Source organism: Myxocyprinus asiaticus, chromosome 1 (genome assembly GCF_019703515.2).
Source record: "Myxocyprinus asiaticus isolate MX2 ecotype Aquarium Trade chromosome 1, UBuf_Myxa_2, whole genome shotgun sequence".
NCBI classification, from domain to species: domain Eukaryota; kingdom Metazoa; phylum Chordata; class Actinopteri; order Cypriniformes; family Catostomidae; genus Myxocyprinus; species Myxocyprinus asiaticus.
The window spans coordinates 62,195,795-62,218,227 of record NC_059344.1 but is presented as its reverse complement, the minus strand read 5'-3'; the positions used below and the strand labels follow the sequence as shown (position 1 = coordinate 62,218,227).

General features: G+C 38.5%; 1 protein-coding gene across 2 annotated transcripts in view; it reads right to left on the bottom strand.

Moving 5' to 3' along the window:
• The window catches only part of LOC127441974 (unconventional myosin-IXAa-like), a 229,018-nt gene that overhangs the window by 105,283 nt on the left and 101,302 nt on the right, over positions 1-22,433 (bottom strand). For both annotated transcript variants that reach the window (XM_051699623.1, XM_051699711.1), the window contains exons 3-5: positions 8,035-8,129; positions 7,886-7,948; positions 2,489-2,588 (exon numbers count right to left, since the gene is read on the bottom strand). In XM_051699623.1, the coding sequence (XP_051555583.1) occupies positions 2,489-2,588; positions 7,886-7,948; positions 8,035-8,129 (258 nt within the window). The remainder of the gene's footprint in view (positions 1-2,488; positions 2,589-7,885; positions 7,949-8,034; positions 8,130-22,433) is intronic.

The following is a 22,433-nucleotide window of genomic DNA, read 5'->3' as shown; positions in this document are numbered from 1 at the left end:
TTGGAGCCATTCAGAGGTGGACTTACTCCTGTGCTTTAGATCATTGTCTTGCTACATAATCCAGTTGTGCTTGAGCTTCAACTCATGGACTGATGACCAGACATTCTCCTTTAGGATTTTCTAGTTGAGAGCAGAATTCATGTATCCCTCAGTTACTGCAAGTCGCCCTGGCCCTAAAGCAGCAAATCATCCCCACACCATCACACTACCACCACCATGCTTGACTGTAGGTATGATGTTCTTTTTGTGGAATTCTGTGTTTGATTTATGCCAGATGTAACGGGACCCCCGTCTTCCAAACAGTTCCACTTTCGACTCATCAGTCCACAGAACATTCTCCCAAAAGCTTTGAGGATCATCAAGGTGTGTTTTGGCAAAATTCAGAGGAGCCTTAATGTTCTTCTGGGTTAGCAGTGGTTTTCGCCTTGCCACTCTTCCATGGATGGCATTTTTGCGGGGTGTCTTTCTGATAATGGAGTCATGAACAGTGAACTTTATTGATACAAGAGAGGCCTGCAGCTCCTTGGATGTTGTCCTTGGCTTTTTTGTGACTTCCTGAATGAGTCGTCGCTGTGGTCTTGGAGGAATTTTGGAAGGTCAGCCACTTCTGGGAAGGTTCACTACTGTGCCAAGTTTTCTCCATTTGGAGATAATGGCTCTCACTGTGATTCTTTGGAGTCCCAGATTCTTTGAAATAGCTTTGTAACCCTTCCCAGACTAATGTATTTCAATCACCTTTTTCCTCATCATTTCTGAAATGTATTTCGACCTTGGCATAGTGTGCTACTGGGTAAGACCTTTTAGCCAACTTCATGCTGCTGAAAATTTCTATTTAGGTGTTGATTTGATTGAACAGTGCTTGCAGTAATCAGACCTGGGTGTGTCTAGTCCAGCTGAACCCCATTATGAATGCAGTTTCATAGATTTGGGGATTTAGGAACTAAGGGGGCAAATACTTTTTCACACAGGCCCAGTTGGTATTGATAACTTTTTGCTTCAATAAATAACATTATCATTTAAAAACTGTATTTTGTGTTTACTCAGATTGCCTTTTGTATGTTAGAATTTTTGAAACAATTTAGTATGAGATATACACAAAAACAGAGGAAATCAGGATGTGGGCAAATACTTTTTCACAGCACTGTATGTGTGTGTCTGACAGTTTGTTTCTAGCATCTCACTCTGTCTCTGGCGTGCACATAAGCTAAATTTTATTTAATTCAGAATCTATTCTGAATTTTTGAGAATCTATTCAGAATCGTTGGACAAAGAATCGCAAAAACAAACGAAAACTGTCCTAACGTATTTCAGTCATTCATTTTTATATATATATATATATATATATATATATATATATATATAAAAAATTTCACTGATTATAACAAAACTCGTAATGTGTAGGCCTATATTTAACTACACATTGTGATATGAACAAGCAGTCAGTAACTGCACTGCCTGATTGAAGTCTCAGAGGACTTAATACAACACAACAGTAACAGTTCTTGGTTTATTTCGAGATGCAAGTCATAACTTCCAGGTCAGTGAGATTCATTTGCAAACTGCTCTGACTAAATTGTTCTTGATTTACTAAAATGAACCAGCTCATAGATCTCAATCGTTTGGGAACCACTTTACACTGGTCCTGCTGTATGTACCATTCTGTAAACTCAAAAGAAGAGAAAGCACTTGATTAATTTGTGTGCATTATCCAGACACACAGCCAGAAGTTTTACACAAACTACAAGTTAAAATAATGTCTGATGAACACAGACACACAGTGACCTATTAGAAACGTCCATTACACATGCAACGTTAATATTCCTGAACTGTTAACATAAAATAAGACATTGTTAATACTGTTAACATTGACACACACAACAGTGTGCACATCTGCATGCAATGACTTCACACAGAAACAAAGTGCTGAGGCAGGTGTGTCATGGAAATGAGGGGCACGTTCGAAGCACAGAGCTGCTTTCTGTGGCGGGATTAGCTTTTAAAGCTTCTCTGTGTGCGAGACCACTAGGCCAGCTGAAAGGAATGAACTGTGGAATCCGTTTCTCTGGTTTCACTATTCCTGTTTGCCCAGTGAGAGTGAATCGGTCAATGGACTTGTTAGATCTCGGAGAGCAGCTGCCTCACACGGACCTAAAACTGACTCCAAAAGGGCTCCGTCACAAAATTTGCTGCAATTCAATTTTCTAAACAGAGTTTTCACACTGCACCGTGGTCATGACAAATGGAAAACCCATGGCCTATTGTTTGCACAAGCCATGTAGTTAGATCGCTGACCCTGTATACACCTGGTATTTACACACAGCTTGGGATATTTGATCATATGTGGACAGCACTCAATCAAGGTGTAAACAGGGTACCACAAAATCTAGGAGATGAAGCATTTGAGACGCATGTTCATACCAGGTGTAAATCTGTCTTGGATGATGGGAGTAAACGGGTGTAAACTGCATGCAGCGGTGTGTGGTCGTACCTGATTGAGGTAATGGTATTCTTCAGGCTTTTTGAGGTGGAACGCTGTCTGCTCTTCTTCACTCGTTCCTGCCAGCAGGTAGTAAAACACATGGTAATTCCTGGAAAAATAAACCAGAGTAGCATCAGGTACAGAGTAACACATTTGGCATTAATATAGACATTTCATTGCAAATCATTGTATCACGTTGCACCTAGATAGAACACCGAGTTTAGCTGGTTTTAGCTGGATTTTCCAGCAGTGCACTGCCCCCATTCTACTGTCATTTAAACCAATCTCTAAAAAACCTGGAAATTATAGTCTGTTTCCTTCATATACCCTCATGCCTGCCTCAAGTTATGAAACCAGAGATTGGTGCCACCAGTAATGATGGACAGTAGGCATGTTGATAACGCTGTAGTTATGTGACTGGGAGACTGTTACATATTTAAACAGGGTGATCACTCCTACATGTTCACAACCACAACACTAGGATTTATATTCTTAAGAGTTTTTACCAAATTGACCCTCTCTCTCAGTTTCAGTAAACTACTGTCTAGACCAGCGGTCACCAAATAGCTGGCCGCGGTCCAGGTCCGGACCTCGGCTTGGTTCCATCCGGACCGCGAGACATCTTGACATTTGCCGCCCCATCTCACTGTTTCTATACTTCAAGCGTTCAGCGCGACAAAACAACGGAGCTGCGTACAGCGCAAGCGCTCGGGTGCAGATAGCACTGATCTTTCAGCGCTGTATCCTCAAATACTTTTCTCTTTTACAGAACACGCTTTCGGGCGCTGCGCGCAGAGTTGCAGACGTGGTTATTTTAACAACAGTAGACCATAGCGGAGACATACAAAGAGCAACAATATAGATGGATACTGGCATCTTTTGTAAAACACACTGCAGAAAACGAGAATGAAGCAAAGTGAATTCAAATTCATGTGCCTAAAATGAATCTGACCGTTCAGCTAAACCAAGTTTGTGACAGGACAATGTGCTTCCAGAGAGCCTTTAAACTATAATGTTTGTGTGTGTGTGTGTGTGTGTGTGTGTGTGTGTGTGTGTGTGTGTCTAAAATTAGCTTTATTAATCAGCATGTTTCGAGCCTTTCACAAACAGAAAATTAAAGGTCATCTCTTGCATAAATGGCAAGGAAAAACAACCAAAACTGTGATTTTACAAGTAGCATAGTGGAGTTCTCATGAGAACGTTTCCATTATTTGATAGTCTGACCATTTATAGGCCTACTTAACTTTAGCTAACAGTATTTTTAAGCTTCACTATTGTGCTGTACATTGTTTGTTGTTGGTTGACTGATTTTCATTTTAAGGAAAATAAAAAAATGGTCCATTCAGACTTTTGCATTTTCAAAATTTTCTCTCAGGGGATACCCCTGAACCCCCATACAATATATTTCCTTAATATTCACAAGGCCTCCTAAGCCCCTTGAGTATCTAAAAATATTAAAACACAAATACTGGACTGTTGTCATTCAGCTTCAAAATTAAATGGTATTTATAACAAAGAGCTCTCGATTGATAACATTTTTTTGGTAGAAGATCCCCCAAACCCGACTACTTTGGCTTTGTCTCTGGAGTCCCAATGTCCTAATCCTTGCCCAATTTTAAAGGGACTGTTTTGGCTTTGATGTTTTTTTTTTTTCTTCTTCTTTTACCAAGTACTATTACTGCCAACTTGGAAATGTACAATTAGGCCAACCATTTCAAAAAGATTTGGATTCCTTATGTAATTTCATGGCTATACTGACTACTAACACCATAGAAGTTGTTGTCAGGACCTTTGCTGGGAAGGAAATCTAGAGACCGGACCTCTTGGAAGTTTAATTGAACACCCCTGGTCTAGACCAGTTTAATAATGTGGCTCCAGTCTGAAACAGCCAAGCGCTCTCTGTGCAAAACTCAGCGATGAGGGTAACAACACTCAGCGGCACATGAAACAGCATCAGCGGTCGTCAGAAGTGACCCGTGTTCCAGTTTAAGCTAATCTGGGCATATTTCAGTTACACTCCTTTCCAAAATATTAACCAGCAACCTTGAGGTGAGCATATTTTATTACGTCTTATTCAATTAAATGTATTTATGCAAATAAATGAGGGGTGCAGTCAAATCTACAGACGTCCGTGGCGTTAGGGCTGTAACGACTATGAAATTTAGCTGATGATTAACAATCATACAAATAATAGATTAATATTTAACTTGGGATCATGTAATAAAATAAGGCTATTTAATTTCTTTTATGGCTTTAAAACCTTGGAAAATATTGCAAAGGGGTAGAATGACATGAAAAATAATATTTTACTTTTTCTTTTTTTTATCCTTAAAATATGTCTCTCTTTTTGGTCAACTTTTCATTAACACTGTTGTTTTTGGAACCCAGCTAACCTGAATATTACATTACATTATATTTGAATTAGTGCTGTCAATCGATTACATTTTTTAATCGCGATTAATCAGTTTTTTGTTTTTATTGCGATTAATCGCAGATTTTGAAAATGCTGAAATTTGACACCAAATATACTTCTTTTCCCGTCAAAATGCATTTATTTCCATCTTAGGAAAGAAAACAAAACTATATGTAACAATATAATGCTTTATTAACATTTTCTAAACAAAGCCTTCCACAGTACTGTAAAGAAAGAAATGCTAAGTTGTAACATATCACTAATTCAAGTAACATTAAACATTTCCCAAAGTCTAAGTTGGAGGTTGACTAATTGAAAGAAATAAGTCTCCCCATTAAAAGGGGCAGTGAAACTCTTAAACTCTCATCCTCCACAATATTAATCTGCCGGTAGACTGTGGCTATCCTCTTTCCTATAGCAATCGTGAAGCCGTGTTCACGATTCGGTTCAGGGCGGCAACGTCAGCTCCACTTTGAACTCCACGTGAGAAGCGACTGAAGATAAAAACGTCTCGTGCGCTTTGGTGATAGCTGGATTGGCGTGCTCCTGTGGTAATTAAAATGTGCCTTACATAGGCTGAAAAGTAATTGATTTCTATCACAAGTCCTATCTGGGCTTGTTCTGTACATCAAATAGTGTTAAGAGCTCCTTTCTCCATCATTTTATCACAGACAGGGGAACGCTGTTGGTGTATCAGTTTAATGACTCAGGGTGGACTCATTACAAAGGTTCTGCCCGTCCAACAAGTGTGTATGCTGGCTAATGCTGTAATGCTGTTATATTAACGGTAAATGCGTTAATCGAGATTTAAAAAAAAAATGAAAAGCGTTAAACTTACTTAATTGATCGCATGCGTTAAAGTGTTAATTCTGACAGCTCTAATTAAAATTTTTTTAGGGCTGTAACTACTGATTATTTTTGTAACAGAGTAATCTGACAATTATTCTGATGATTAATCGAGTAATCTGGAAAAAAAAATGTGAATAGCTCGGGTTGCATAATCTTGTCAAGGTGAAGTCATGCTTGGATAAAATGTGTTCATTACCCTGTGCTGATGTACTCTACAATTGAATGATAATGATAACAAAATGATTGTGCATACAATATCTAAATCCAACAGACACCCAAAGCAGATCAATAATATAAAAATGTATAAAATTCCAGCTGACTGGAATTTGGCTACTCCAGGTGTGCCCAACTTTCTTTTTTTTTTTCTTTCTTTTTTTTAAATGCAAGATCTATTTTTTCATGAACTAGTTCAATGTGATCTACCAATTTCAAATTATAACTCAAATATTGGAAAGCAGGTCATGGAAAAAAAAAAAACAATTCTTTTCAAAAATATCTGCCCACCGATCTTGTTTATTGAGGATGAGTTATACTCATAGTTAAACTATTTTATGCAGATATATAAGCCAGTTTATTTGGATGTTTTTTGTTTTTGTTTTTGTTTTTGCTCGTCTGGCACCAACAATCACGACACGGTCAAAATCTCTGAGATCAAATTTTCCCCATTCTGATGGTTGATGTGAACATTAGCTGAAGCTCCTGACCCATATCTGCATGATTTTATGCACTGCACTGCTGCCACACGATTGGCTGATTAGATAATCGTATGAATAAGTAGGTGTACAGGTGTTCCTAATAAAGTGCTCAGTGAGTTTAGAGTGCATTTCAATGTGTTTTTGAAGGGGCTCAACTTCTCCCACATCTGGACGCAGCAACGCAAATCTTGCTTCAATATATCCACATCATTTTCCTTCCTCATGATGCCATCTATCTTGTGAAGCGCACCAGTCCCTCTTGCAGCAAAGCACCCCCACAACATGATGTTGCCACCCCCCCATGCTTCATGGTTGGGCTGGTGTTCTTCGGCTTCCTCACCCTTTTCCTCCAAACATAATGATGGTCATTATGGCCAAACAGTTCAATTTTTGTTTCATCAGACCAGAGGACATTTCTCCAAAATGTAAGATCTTTGTCCCCATGTGCACTTGCAAACTGTAGTCTGGCTTTTTTATGGCGGTTTTGGAGTAGTCGCTTCTTCCTTGCTGAGAAGCCTTTCAGGTTATGTCGATATAGGACTCGTTTTACTGTGGATATAGATACTTGTCTATCCGTTTCCTCCAGCATCTTCACAAGGTCTTTTGCTGTTGTTCTGGGATTTGCACTTTTCACACCAAACTACGTTCATCTCAGAATGAATCTCATTCCTGAGCGGTGTGATGGCTGCGCGGTCCCATGGTGTTTATACTTGCATACTATTGTTTGTACAGATGAACGTGGTACCTTCAGGCATTTGGAAATTGCTCCCAAGGATGAACCAAACTTGCGGAGGTCCACAATTTGTTTTTTTCCTGAGGTCTTGGCTGATTTCTTTTGATTTTCCCATGATGTCAAGCAAAGAGGCCCTGAGTTTGGAGGTAGGTACACTTCATCCACTGGTACACCTCCAATTCAGTACACCTCCTATCAGAAGCTAATTGGCTAATTGTCTAAAGGCTTGACATAATTTTCTGGAATTTTCCAAGCTGCTTAAAGGCACAGTTAACTTAGTATGTAAACTTCTGACCCACTGGAATTGCGATTTAATCAATTAAAGGTGAAACAATCTGTCTGTAAACAATTGTTGGAAAAATTACTCGTGTCATGAACAAAATAGATGTTCTAAACGACTTGCCAAAACTATAGTTTGCTAATATGAAATATGTGGAGTGGTTAAAAAATGTAGTTTCAATGACTTCAACCTAAGTGTAGGTAAACTTGTGACTTCAACTGTAGATAAATGTTTATCTATTAATAATAGGGGTTAGATCAAATAATCACCATCAGGCGATCAATTAATTATCGCGACAGGCCTAGTTGGCGTAATTGCTGCATTTAGCCTCTGCAAGGTGGAGGAGTTGACATCATTTTTAAATAGTTACCTTGATGATACAACATCATCAATAAACCGTCCAAACATAAGGCAGAGCAAGAACAAGGCCTTTTACCTTTCATTGTGTTCCTGATAGACGAGCCTAGACTTCTCCAGCAGGTATTTCTCCAAGTATGCCCTGAATAAAACCAAACAACGTATCAGTCAGAGCTTCCACAGATCACTATAACACTGCAGACATTAAACTTTTATTGTAGCTCTTACCCTCTCACAGTGCCACTCTCCTGATAGTTCACCTGGATGAACTTGCCAAAACGGCTAGAGTTGTTATTGTGAGCAGTTTTTGCGTTGCCAAAAGCCTGTAAACACACCAAAAATCAATTGCATAAGAGAGGTGACAGAGCCATTTAAAATGAAGGAATCATTAAACAGACATTTGAAAATGTTTATTTAATGCATACAAATGTAGGTAAATATAAGAAAATAAAGAATTATAAAAAACATTTATGAATGCAATTAAAGCTGAAGTATGTAACTTTTTCAGTGTTAAAATACTTCCTTTTATCCCAGCTTAATATGCAGAGACAACAACAAGGTTAATTTTCTCAAAAACTGTAAACGCTTTGTTTCAGTGGCACTATAAAAATTCCTGTGTTTGTTTAGATCAACTCACTTAGACCCGCTCCAACAACGTTATTCAACCAATGGCGTGAGTTGGGAGCGGGACTATCTGACGGTTCGAACAACAGCAGACGAGGGGGGTATTTGGAAAGCTGTTTTGAAAATTGTTTGTTTTTGCAATTCCGTTCGGTGACGCTTGTGTCGCAGAAATGACATACTTCAACTTTAAATATCAAAAATGCTAATTTTTGAATGCATTTGTTAAATAAATTTAAAAAAAAAAACACTTGGCATTTGCTTTCCTTAATGCATTTGCCAAATGCCATTGGAAAGTTGGGAGCAACCAATTCATTTAAATCACCATGAATTAAAGGAAGTACACAAATACTACCATAATGTTTATATAGTTGACATTTTTTCATTATAGTAATGAGAGTGATTATTTTTGGCATTATGGTCATGAGTTTCATGGGGGTGTGTGCTTAATGAAAACATTGTCACAAACAATGCAAAAATATTTTTACTGGTCCTAAAAATATAATGTATGTGTTTCATTGAAACATGAAATATGACCAGGACATGTTTTGTGCACTCAGTAATTTTTTTATGAATGTCGTCTTGGACTACTGACAACTAGGTACAAGAAGTATTCAGCTGGTCATGTGATCCTAACATGGCAGCCCCAATAAGAAGACCCTCTCCATCTAAAAATAAAACAGCTTTTATAAGGTGACTGATATGACTGGAGTCTTCATCTCATCTAAGTGCTAATGTTTCAAAATTTCAATTTATTTTTAAGGAGTAAAACAATTTTAATGATGAAAAAAGTGCATCTATTGTTTTTACTTAGTGCGCCTTTGACCCTGATACCTATTCAAATGAGCATCCTGTTCATGTATTATTATTGGCACAGAAGTAGTTGTAAGCAACATTACTTATTTCCCTAGAACAATAACACCCTTATCACCAACCATAGAAATGATAACCTTATCATACAGTACAGCAGATGATAAAGTTATTGTTAAAGTTAATGAGCAACTTACAGACACTCATAGTAAAACTGCCCCCACTGAACTGACACAATATGAACAGAAACAGAAAACAAAATTTTTTCCTTTTCTTTTGAAATACAACAGTTCAAAACTCAGTCCTCTAACATAATGTAACTTTCAAAACTCAACCCTTTCTCCACAGTCCAAAAAGAGCATTTATTGAAACTAAGCTGCAATAACGATTTGTTGCGAAATCTGTGCTTTGTTGACGTTACACTGATCCCTACATTAAGATATGATCACCCAAATCTTTCCACCCAACATTCAAATATTTTTTTGCTTAAAATCAAAATCAAAAGTTTGTAATGTTGTAATTCACCAAGCTAGTTTGTTTGGTTCATGGCTTATGCAGGATTTTATGAAATCCCTATGGAAAAAATGAATGTGAAAAATATGCCCAGAACCAAGACGTCTGAAAAAGTGGACGGGCACTGCTGCGCTGCGTTGAAGTATGTGGCACCACAAAACTATATGAGATCCAACAGCAAACCCGCGTCCTGTAAGCTAGTGTAGTTACTCATTTCACACTCATTTCACAGAAGTTAGCCAATCGTAACAAACAGCATTTACGTAGAGGGTTTAAAGGCACAGCGGCAAAAAAACATCCTGTTTAATTCTAAATGCATCCATGAGAAGGTCAGGGTTCGCACTCTTTTTGACCACTACATTTCCAATACTTTTCCATTACTTTTTCAGTTGTTTGTAACTACTGTACTGGGTAAGAATTTTTTTACAAAGTTTTATTGCAGTAGCACTTAAAAAAATGCAATTTCTAGCTGATGAAATATTTTAGAGCTGAGCATAGTGAGAAATTATATTCACTATAGTAATTTCCATTACATTTTTCAGGACTGGAAATCATAATTGTAAAATGTCTAGATATTTCTAGCTTTTCCATGATTATGGGAAACCTGGAGGGTGGAAAGTGGTCATTAAAAACTCAGTTATAACTCGTTTTGGTGCAAGACACCTTGACTAACATTACAAGTGGACTTCAGGGGCAAATAAAGTAAAATAGAACAAAACAATGTGTATGACAACTCTAAAGCCGTTTTAAGAGTCCATTTCCCCTTAGGCCTGTTTTTGTTTTTGTGTCTGACTGGAGAGGAAGTTACTCAGTTGAACGAAAACTTGTAGAGTCACCAAAAGTAAACGAATTCCACTGTGGAAGGGTCAGAGCTGCCTTAAGTCTGTCTGCACCCACCGCCACACCAGAGGTCAATCTTGCAGAGAAGCAGACGCTGAAACACTCCAACACACACCGCCCTGTAGTGAGTCAGACTTTCAGAGTGGGTTTTATGGCTCTCAGGGGAACCGAGGACAAGCTGTTCTGGGTAGGGTGGCACCACTACCGTACAGCTGACAGCCATGAGCTAACAGCCCACGTGAGCTCATAGCCATCATGACGCACCTAGCAAGCTATGTCATGGGAATAGTTCACCCAAAAATGAAAATTCAGACTAAGGCTAACATTCTGCCTTACAACAACATTGATGCGAGTAAATGATGACACAATTACCTACCCCTTTAAATTTTTTTTTGAAGTGGAGACTTCTACAAAAGGTGTCAAACACCGAGATAACGTTAAAAACAGCCTCGGGGGGCCTGAGAAGCTCACTGGTAAAGACGCTGGCTACCACCCCTGGAGTTTGCTAGCTCGAATTCAAGGGCATGCTGAGTGACTCCAGCCAGGTCTCCTAAGCAACCAAATTGGCCCAGTTGCTATGGAGGGTAGAGTCACATGGGGTAACCTCCTCATGGTCACTATAATGTGGTTCGTTCTCGGTGGGGCGAGTGTTGAGTTGGGCGTGGTTGCCGCGGTGGATGGCGTGAAGCCTCCACACGCACTATGCCTCCGTGGTAACACGCTCAACAAGCCTTGTGATAAGATGCACGGGTTGACGGTCTCAGACGCAGAGGCAACTGGGATTCGTCCTCCACCACCCGGACTGAGGCGAATCACTACGCCACCACGAGGACTTAAAAGCACATTGGGAATTGGGCATTCCAAATTGGGAGAAAAAGAAGAAAAATTCATTTCCATTTCAAGAAAAGCCCTTTTAGTCCGTCATGATTATAAGCACTTGCTTAACATCAAGTGGATGTTGCACAGTTACTTTCCCTGATATTAGTGAAGAGCGCTTCAAAAACTAGTCATGATAAAATGGAAGTAGTTCGGATGTTTCAGGATGAAGGGTCAGAAAGGGACAAAAATTGGTCGCTAAAATGTCACCTCAACACTCCCTGTGCAGTCAGAGCACAGAGCAGTACTTTACGGAGATCACGGGCCTTCTTGAGCTAAACCAGCACCGATTTAAACAAAGCTGGGGAAAAGTGAGGAAAGACTTAGCAGGTTTTTTTTCACACTTAAAAACACTGGTACATACTGAACTTCTTGGTATTCAACATTCCTTCTTGTCACAGGGAAAAAACGGCTGCCATTCAAATCTCCTGGGAGCTATATATTATTAAAACACAGATGAACTCCAGGTCTTAGTCAAATCATTCATACCTAAACACTAAGAAATAGGGCTGTTATGATCATAACATTCTGCTGGTTATTAATTCTCATACAAATAATTGCGATTCTACTGTATTTCGGCACAGTGTAAGCTGAAGGCACACCAACAGAAGTAATTTATTACGTTTTATTAAATAAAATGTATGACTTCCATTAAGACTTTTTAAATAATTAGAAAGGTAGAATGTCATAAATAATACTTCTAAATATTAAAATATTTACACATTTTGAAAATGTTTTTCTTCTTGGTCCACTTTGTGAGAGTGAATGTAGTCCACATCCACCAGTCCGTTATTGTTTCACCGATCCTCCACCTGGTCGTCTAATGGTTAGACGGAGACCTGGAGAGGCCTTCAAGCCTCAGTATCTTGCACCCGCTGTGAAATTTGGTGGAGGATCGGTGATGATCTGGGGGTGCTTCAGCAAGGCTGGAATCGGACAGATTCGTCTTAGTGAAGGACGCATGAATCAAGCCACGTACAAGTTTATCCAGGAAGAAAACTTGCTTCCTTCTGCTCTGACAATGTTCCCCAACTCTGAGGATTGATTTTTCCAGCAGGACAATGCTCCATGCCACACAGCCAGGTCAATCAAGGTGTGGATGGAGGACCACCAGATCAAGACCCTGTCATTGTCAGCCCAATCTCCAGATCTGAACCCCATTGAAAACCTCTGGAATGTGATCAAGAGGAAGACGGATGGCCAAAAGTCATCAAACAAAGCCGAGTTGCTTGAATTTTTGTGCCAGGAGTGGCATAAAGTCACCCAACAGAAATGTGAAAGACTGGTAGAGAGCATGCCAAGACGCATTGAAAATCAGGGTTATTCCACCAAATATTGATTTCTGAACTCTTCCTAAATTAAAACATTAGTATTGTGTTGTTTAAAAATGAATATGAACTTGTTTTCTTTGCATTATTCAAGGTCTGAAAACAATGCATCTTTTTTGTTATTTTGTCCAGTTATTTTCTGCAAATAAATGCTCTAAATGACAATATTTTTATTTGGAATTTGGGTGAAATGTTGTCAGTACTTTATAGAATAAAACAACAATGTTCATTTTACTCAAACACATACCTATAAATAGTCAATTCAGAGAAACTGATCATTTTGCAGGGGTCTCTTCATTTTTTTCCAGAGCTGTATTTGTATTACAGATTTGAATGGAAAACAAATCCAGAGAAATGGACCTGAAACAGACACCTTTCGCGGGAGAGCCTTACATCTGCTGTTGCTCCAGATATCACCATAAGCCTAATTAACATGGTGTATTACTACATACATTTAAAGTGTTAATTTATTCAAACATTAATGTAAATATTAAATGGACTTATCCCTATACTTATACACTAATCATATGAAGTTGAGCAATCATGAGCAAACTTTTCAAGAGTAAATAAAGTGCAAAATGTGCCACCGCATGGCGCTATACCTATTCACAAACTACTCTGTACACAGCAACACATTTTGCGTACTGCTCCGTGTGGGCTCTGAGAAGCGCTTAATTCGCGTTGCTCTGGGATCGCGCCAAACTTACAGAATTCTTAGCACACTTGTATTGTTGAAAATATTTTGTTAGAAAATTCCATGACTTTTCCAAAATATTTAGTGTTAACTTGATTTTCCATGACATTTCCAGGCCTGGAAAACACAATTTCTGAATTCCATGACTTTTCCAGGATTTCCATGACCATACGAAACCTGATGTATGTAACTTGTGGTAAGCTTGTGGTATTTTATGGGTTGAGACTTTTCTAACGTTACGACTCGATGTATTCGATCTGTATAATGTAACTTATTCCCATTCTGAATATTGTGATTACATTTAATAAGTTATACAGTGGAACTGTCACAGATGAGCGCTGTAATAAGCTTCTGTGAATGAGATGCACATGAGCACAAACCACACACATACATAATACAAACCACCACTGCATTCGCAGTCTGTCTGCTAGTATAAATATTACACCATGTATACAGAGATTGTGTGTTGCATTGTGTGTTTTGTTGTTTAATGTGCGTTACATGCTGTCTATCACCTCATTTTGGTTTAATGCATTAGAACAGTTGTTAGAAATTCATTATGGGCACCATAACATTTATGCAAGTGTATTGTCATTTATTTCTAATTCAAATCAGCACACATTTGTAATATATGCACATTTCTACTTCGTTACATCTGCCAAACCTTAAATAGCAGCAAGTCCAAATTCAAAGCTTTTAAATGGCACCTAATTTTCAATTGAGAAACTTTTAATGAATTAGTTAGCATTACCAGTTAAACAATAAAAAAAGTAACTTTTTTTTTTTTAAATATCGGTTATCGGTATTGGCCACAAAGAGCTGTGAATTATCGGTTCAGCCCAGAAATTCCACTGGTGCATCCCTATTAAAAATGAATGGCAGTATGTGTTTTTAAAGTGCACAATAATGAGAATTTAAAGCATTAAATTATAGAGGTTAGCTTAAATAACTGTGATTAGCCTAATAATTGCGACATGCCTACTAGGAAAAGAAAATCTATGCTACTCATTAGGGACGCACCGATACCACTTTTTCTCTTCCAATCTGATTCCGATATCTGAAATCGCGGTATCGTCCGATACGATCCCGATCCCAGTGTTGTTGTTTTTGCATAATCAGTTTAGAATATCTTTACCTCATTGTGTGAAACTAATTGTGGGTATTCTGTAATATGTAAAGAAACCTCTAACTACACATTATTTCAATATAAACGTATAACCCACTGGTTCCCAAATTGTGAGGCCTGCCTCCGCACTGCAGGAGAGGTGCAGGGAGACGGTGGGATTGAAGGAGAATTCCATAAAAAAAAAAAAAACTAGCTATATAATAATAATTACTACCAGTGTAGGCCAATTCCAGAACGAATGACTCTTTTGAACCGGTTCTATTGAATCTAAAATACGAAACATACAGTGCAACCAGTGTAGGCCAATTCCAGAAAGAATGACTCTTTTATGACTTAATATTATTATTAAGTGTAAACTTGTGAAGCATTGAGTATCAATTGTGCAATTGATTGATATATTTCAGCTGGACTGTTAGTCTGTAGAGGACAGAGACTCTCAGTGAAGAGAGATGGCTGCCATGCATGTTTGTTTTCTTGTATTACACCCACTGTTAAATCCTCTGCTTTTGTTTGAACAGGGTTTTTCCTGCATTGAAAATTTTTCGGCGGCCGCCGGAGAGAAATTTCAGGCCGGCGAAGCAAATGATATGATATTCACATTCATCATGCTTTTGCCATTTTATAAGCACTAAATATGCTTCTCATCTGGAACGTGATGAGCGTGGGGTGCTTAAAGACTGGTTTGGCGTGAGTGTTGTGCGATCTACCAAGAATCACACGCGATACGTGCTCTGCTCTATCCTACTTTATCTCGGTGCGCGCGCAATGCACGTCAACCAGACTTCCCTCGATATGTGAGCTCTGGTGACAGGATAGCACAGGTGGACCACGTGACTGTCTCATTTAACTGGACTTCTCTCAATATCGTGACACGGACGACAAAACTTATGTGAACCATTTGAATCGCTATGGAGCAATTCAACCATTTCAAACGGCTACAGCACTGACATTCTGAACAGCTCTGACAAGAGAAAGGGAAAACACCTGCTCATCAATTACAAGACTTTTCACATCTACACATCAACAACACCCTTACTAACATTTCTCACAGTAAACTATAACAGAATTTTTCATTACAACTGTGGAAGTTGTATTTTAAAAGTGGTGTTAAATGTGTTTAGGCTATTATTTTTAACAAATAAACAGTTTATTTTCTAATAAAGACTAACTACCTAACTAACCACTGTAATGAGACATCCATGGTCTTTTTTGTGATTATGGCAATACAAATGGAACTGTTATACAATGAAAGAACTACAAGAAATGAAAGAACTATGGTAAACAAAAATGCATGTACAATGTAGAATAAAAGTCTGGACCTTTACAAATTATTAACAAACCCATGTGTACTATTTTAATACATTTCCTGTTCTGATAATGTTTGAGATAAGAAAAAAAAAAAAAAACGGGCCTGGTTTGGCGTCAGATATTCCTATAATCTAAATGATTCCCAAATCATTAAGAATCTGGTAAAAGGAAAACAAAATCTGTTTTGGAGTAGGAAACAAATATTTCCTCTACAGAAGCACAGTTCCCAAATCAGTAAAGTGGTTTACTCATGAATATTATAACTAGGCCTATATAAATAAGGTGTTAAGTTAATTTGACTTTCTACAGCACCTTGAAGTACAAAAACTCTGTTGAATTCAGAGGTTTCTAGATGCTCAGATGATCAGATGTTTCGATTAGTAAAGGGGGCTTGACTGAAAGTTTGGGAACCACTGGTACAGCCTATTAAGAGAAACGTTATTGTTAACTAGTCTACTGGATAGTGTAGCAGTAAAATTAACAGTCATTCCAGTCAAAGTCTTCAGTAGAAAAGAAGCCAGTTTCCTTTGCAAAAATGTTTCAAATTGCATCTGGACTTTAAAGGATTCAGATCTCTTTTTTTGTTCAATTTAGTTGTTAGACATCAGTCCACTTTTCATTCACACAGTTATTTTCTGGAACCCATTCAACTTAAATATTGTTATAATTTGTAAATAAATGGTAATAATAATACTAGTATATTATAATAGTAATATATCTCAATCGTGCACCTTTAACTTTTAAACCCTCACGCTTTTATTTTGACATTCTGAAATCTCCAGGAAGTCCTGTATGTGTCTGTTTGTAGGTAAGTTCACAGTAGTTTAATTCGCTTCTTATTCAAATTCTGGTAAAAAAGCACCTCCAGTGCCGTTCTAAATGCATACTATAAGTGAACCGAACTATTGAGCATCTACATCTGAGATGTTGTTCGTGAGTAGCGCTCGCATATGAAAATAGCCATGATTGCCTCACCAGCCTGCGTGTTATGTTTGTGTGTCTACCTGCATACTACCTGTGTATATTTACTTATTAAACACAGCCTTTTGTGATTCACAGAGCTACTGCACGTCTTCAAGTGGCTTTGAATAAAATGCACGAGTCATAGGAACTACTTTAATGATGTTTTTATGGTTCTTTTATGACAGTTTTGGAGCTTGACAGTAACAAACATGACTAACACACAGTATCGGAGTTGGATCGATACCCCATCCGCCTAAAACATCAGTTTTGGATCAGTGCATATCTACTACTCATTATGCTTTTCTGCTTACTGGCAGTGGTAAATCATCCACAGATAAAACTTCAAGACAAAAGGCTTTTGTCTTGAGTAAAAGGTCTTGCAGCTTGAGTGAGTAAGTGAGTGAGTGAGTCAATCGCAGTTACCGAAATCACTCTGACACACATGAACCGTGAATAAAATATGGGTATGGATATGGGATATATTCATAAGGAAGTGAATGATTCCAGTTCTGATTCCAATTCCTCTTAATGATTCCGGTTCCATTAACGATCCAAATTACTAGCTCTACAGGACTACAAAGCAGAAGATCCAATCTTATCTGCCACCTTTCCAAACGAATGATTTTTTCCTCTCTAAAAGGTGTCAGATTTAACACAGAGTATCCTCAAGAACTGAAAGTAGCCTCTGCTTGTCTCATGCAAATAACTAACACAATCACTTTCTGTTCTACATAAATTATTACTACATAAATTACTTTCAATAAAGAAATATTTGGAAATAAGAAATCCAGGTATTATAATGATTTTTGCAAAAGGTGTTTACACAGGCTTTTCATTCAATTTTAGAAAATTCCACTAATTACAAAAAACTCATGATGTGTATCTTTAACCACACATTGTCATACCAACAACCATCCAGTAATTAATCTGGTTTAGGCCTAACTCTTACAAGCCTTAAGTACACATAACACAGTAACAATTCTTGGTTCATTTAGAATCTGACATGAAGAAATTAATGACTTGCGGTTCAGTAAGTTTTTGCTTCTCTAAAAACAACCGGCTGAGAAGGAGTCATTCGTTCAGCAAGTAGCGCTGTATGTTTTGCAGTGTAGATTCTAAAGAACCGGCTCATGAGAGTCATTCGTTCTGGAATCGGCCTACACTGGTCACAATGTATGTTTCGTGCTTTAGATTCAAAAGAACGGGCTCAAAAGAATCATTCGTTCTGGAATAGGCCTTCAATGGTCACACTGTACGTTTCAAGCTGTAGATTCAAAAGAACCGGCTCAAAAGAGTCATTCGTTCTGGAATTGGCCTACACTGGTCTTACTGTATGTTTTGTATTTTAGATTCAAAAGAACCCACTCAAAAGAGTCATTCGTTCTGGAATTGGCCTACACTGGTCTCACTGTATGGAGTGGTGTTGGCGTAGTGGACTAAAGCACTGAACTGGTAAGCAAAAGGTTGCTGGTTCAATCCCCACAGCCACCACCATTGTGTCCTTGAGCAAGGCACTTAACTCCAGGTTGCTCCAGGGGGACTGTCCCTGTAATAAGGGCACTGTAAGTCGCTTTGGATAAAAGCGTCAGCCAAATGCATAAATGTAAATGTAAAATGTAAATGTACAAAAGAACCGGCTCAAGAGTCATTTGTTCAGGAATTGGCCTACAATGGTCACACTGTATGTTTCAATCTGTAGATTCAAAAGAGCCAGCTCAAAAGAGTAATTCGTTCTGGAATTGGCCTACTCTGGTCGCAATGTATGTTTCCTTCTTTAGATTCAAAAGAACCGGCACAAAAGAGTCACTCGTTCAGGATTTGGCCTACACTGGTCGCACTGTATGTTTCATTCTTTAGATTTAAAAGAACTGGCTCAGAAGTGTCATTCATTTGGGATTCGCCCTACACTGGTCTCACTGTATGTTTGAAATTGTAGATTCACTAGAACCAACTCATAAGAGTCATTGATTGAAGAGTCATTGAAGAGTCACTGATTCAATAGCGGTGTTGCATATGGCGCTGAATGGTAGTGCAAGAAACACTAAGTATTTTGTCAGGGTGTTCCATCCGCATCGGCAGAAGTATGCTTTTTTGAGAACATTTAATAGAACCGGAAGTCATGAAAATCATTCACAGTATTTTTTTTAAATGGAAACAGTTCTAAATAAGAACTGATTCTCGGTTCCCAACTCCAATTAAAATTGACCTTATTTACTTCATTAATAACCGTTCCTTACAGTAAATGATTAATTTGAGCACATTATCATGAAGAAAAATGTTTGTCTTTCAGCAAAATGTAAAAATTGGCTCCGCCCCTGAAACACCTTATGTTTTCAGCTGATGTCACCAATTCCTCTTATTTTTCAACCCCTTCCCTCTATTCAGACTAATTCACAAGTAAACAAAAAGGACTTTGGGCAAACATGAGCAAACAGCGTATCTAGGGGCATGATAGTTTTACTGCTTTTATGAAACAGTTTAATTGGGAAAGAGCCTGTCATCCTGTTCGTTTCGTATTGGTTCTGCACTCGATCAACACATTAGTGCCATACAAACTATCTGAAAAATTACAACCGCACTCACTGTACCATTTCCCCCTTTCCTCTTTCATCTCATTTTCACTGTTAAGTGACTCACTGCTTGTACGCCAGAAATAGGACATTTTTCCTGGATTACACGGCAATAAAAACAGAAGGAAGCTCTGAACGACTGCTCTACAGGGCTGGGGTGTGTATGCGAGCGTTTAAGCAGTCTGTATGGAGCCGTTACTTCAGAGTCTCTTAGCGTTATCTGTAGGATGCAGCGAGTTGTTGTAACTGGAGTGGCGGCCCAGCCACTGTAAACTGACAAGCTCTATCTAGTCAATAATAATCAGGGTTGGGGACTAACGTAACATGTTATGGCATTACGAATTTAAAATACAATATATTAGAAACTAAAAAATCCCTTGATTACGAAATTGCCAAGGGTCCAATCACATAACGACAAAAGGTGTCAGCTGTGTAAGGGCACTTATTTTTAGATTAGAAAAACAATGTAGTTGTCTTTCGACATGACAAACCATGACATTGCTCCAGTAATGCAACAGCACTGAAAAGACGACATCCAGTTTTCACAGACCCGCTGCACACACACGGTAAAGTTCACTAGGTAGACTGCATGCAATTTGCGGCCCTTCGATATCAAGCTGGACACGCTGAACTCATCAAAAACACATTGAAATGCACTCTAAACCTATTTATCTACACAATCGTTTGCAATATAGGCTTTTATCAAGCAACATAAAATAATTTAATGAAAAAGACGTCTGTTGACTTTATGGAAATTACATATGCAGTGACGGATCCATAAACACTTTCTGTTCAATAAATCTGACTGAATCCAGAGGACCTATTATTTTATTATTTTCAGACAACTGGGGGTTGACTTCCATTCCATGTAAATTAATTACCGTTTGAATGTAAACGTGATCTTCCTCATGTAAACTAGATGCCATAAAAATAAAGTTTGTAATAGACTGCAATGCCCCACTTCCAATAAATATTTGATAAGTGGCAGTAAGTGGCAAGCAACAGTCTTTTGTGGATCCTGGTATGGCTGGGCGATAAAACGATCTCGATATTTATCGCGATAAAAAAACTCCACAATATCGATGCTAAGCTTTTGAGTTCGATATTTAACCTGTGTTCTACATCTAGACTATCAGGTGCGTGTTGCTAAAAACGTAAGCAGTTCGGCTTTCTTATCGTATGTTTCCACTGGTGCGTGTTGAGCGAGCACTTTCAATTCCTTCCTATGGAAGCCGAGCGCCACGATCGCGAGGTGGATTGTAGAATTGACAGCAGAACGGGGCAAGCGGTTCCCTAGCATTGGGAGTGGCTTTGAGCAGATTTCTTCCGCGCAGCGGAACGAACGCAGCCTCAGACTGTATGAAGTTGCTTATGTCCCCGCTACGCCAGTCACCACGTTCCGGACCCCGGATTGATTCCATCCGGACTGCAAGACAACATGACGACGGTTGTGCCCTCTCATCGTCTCTAGTGAGCAGCGCGACAAAACAACAGTGCTTGTTACATAATATCTGATCTTTCTGAACTGTATTCTTAAATATTTTTCTCTAGCACTGAACACTTCATTTATGCCCTGTTCCGCTCTGCACGCGTTGCCTCTTTTCACCGCATGTGAGTAAACATGAGGCGCCACATAATTTATCGTGGTTCCAGAGTGCCTTATCATGATAGATACTGATATCGAATGATATGAGAAAGAATATTGTGATAATATTTTTTGCCATATCACCCAGCCCTAGGGTCTGGGTAGCTCAGGGAGTATTGATGCAGACTACCACCCCTGGAGTCACGAGTTTGAATACAGGGTGTGCTGAGTGACTCCAGCCAGGTCTCCTAAGGACCTACTAACGTAGTGGGAATTGGGCATTCCATTTTTAAATAATAATAAAAAAAAAAAAAAAAAAAAAAAAAAAGGTTGTCTTCATAACCTTTCATCAAAATGCAAACTTTCTTCACATCTGAAATGTCTTTACTTTTCGCTGACTTCACCCAAGCCACTTAAGTTTCAACCAACAGCTGTCTGCTGTGTTTCGTTATCTTCCACAGTTGACTGCAAACTCTGATATGTAATGCCCACTTTCCACAATGCAATCCATTCCTGATAGGGAAAAAAATAAAAAATAAAGTCCTAGTTTACATCTTTTCACTCAGAAATACTTCACAATACAGAAGTAAAAAGGGTTGTCATTAAACTATTGACAGCCCAAACAATTAATGTCTAAATCTACAGATCTGAACATTTCTTCCGGTCCAAATGCTGAAAGAGTGCAGAGTTTATCAACAAGCACTTCACATAAGAGAGCACAGCACCTGGATTTTTCTCCCAAACTTCATATCTGCCAGAAACATGGTGAGGGTCTAGGAGACCATTAGAGTAGGGACACAACACAGATGTCTGCTCTAAAGAAACACTGGCATCAATGTCTGCCATATATTTATACATATAATCCCTATATATAAATAAAAAGCTCCCAGTCTAGCTCCAAACTCTGGATGCAATTAAAACCTCTGCACAGTGTTAAACGTTCATGCATCTTACATTGGCCAGCAATACGTTTTTATATGACACATTTTTCCACGTAAATGCATCCATACATCCAGATTAGTCATCGGCAAAACTGGCTGACAAAGGAAATAACAGTCTAATTAGACACCTCAATGAAAGCTTAATGTGTTTGGACTCTATCATGAAAAGTCCAAGTGCAAATGTGACCTGCTCCTTCATTTTGAGTTACACTAACCCAGACTCCCATTTTGAGTTTATGCATTTAAAGGCATATTCACTCAAAAATGAAAATTCTCTAATCATCTACTCACCCTCATGCCACCCCATTTCTTCTGCTGAACACAAACAGTGATTTTTAGAAAAATATCTCTGTTGGTCCATTCGGTGCAACTGAATGGTGGCCAGAACTTTGAAGCTAAAACAAAAGCACATAAAGGTTGCATAAAAGTAATCCATACGACTTCAGTGGTAA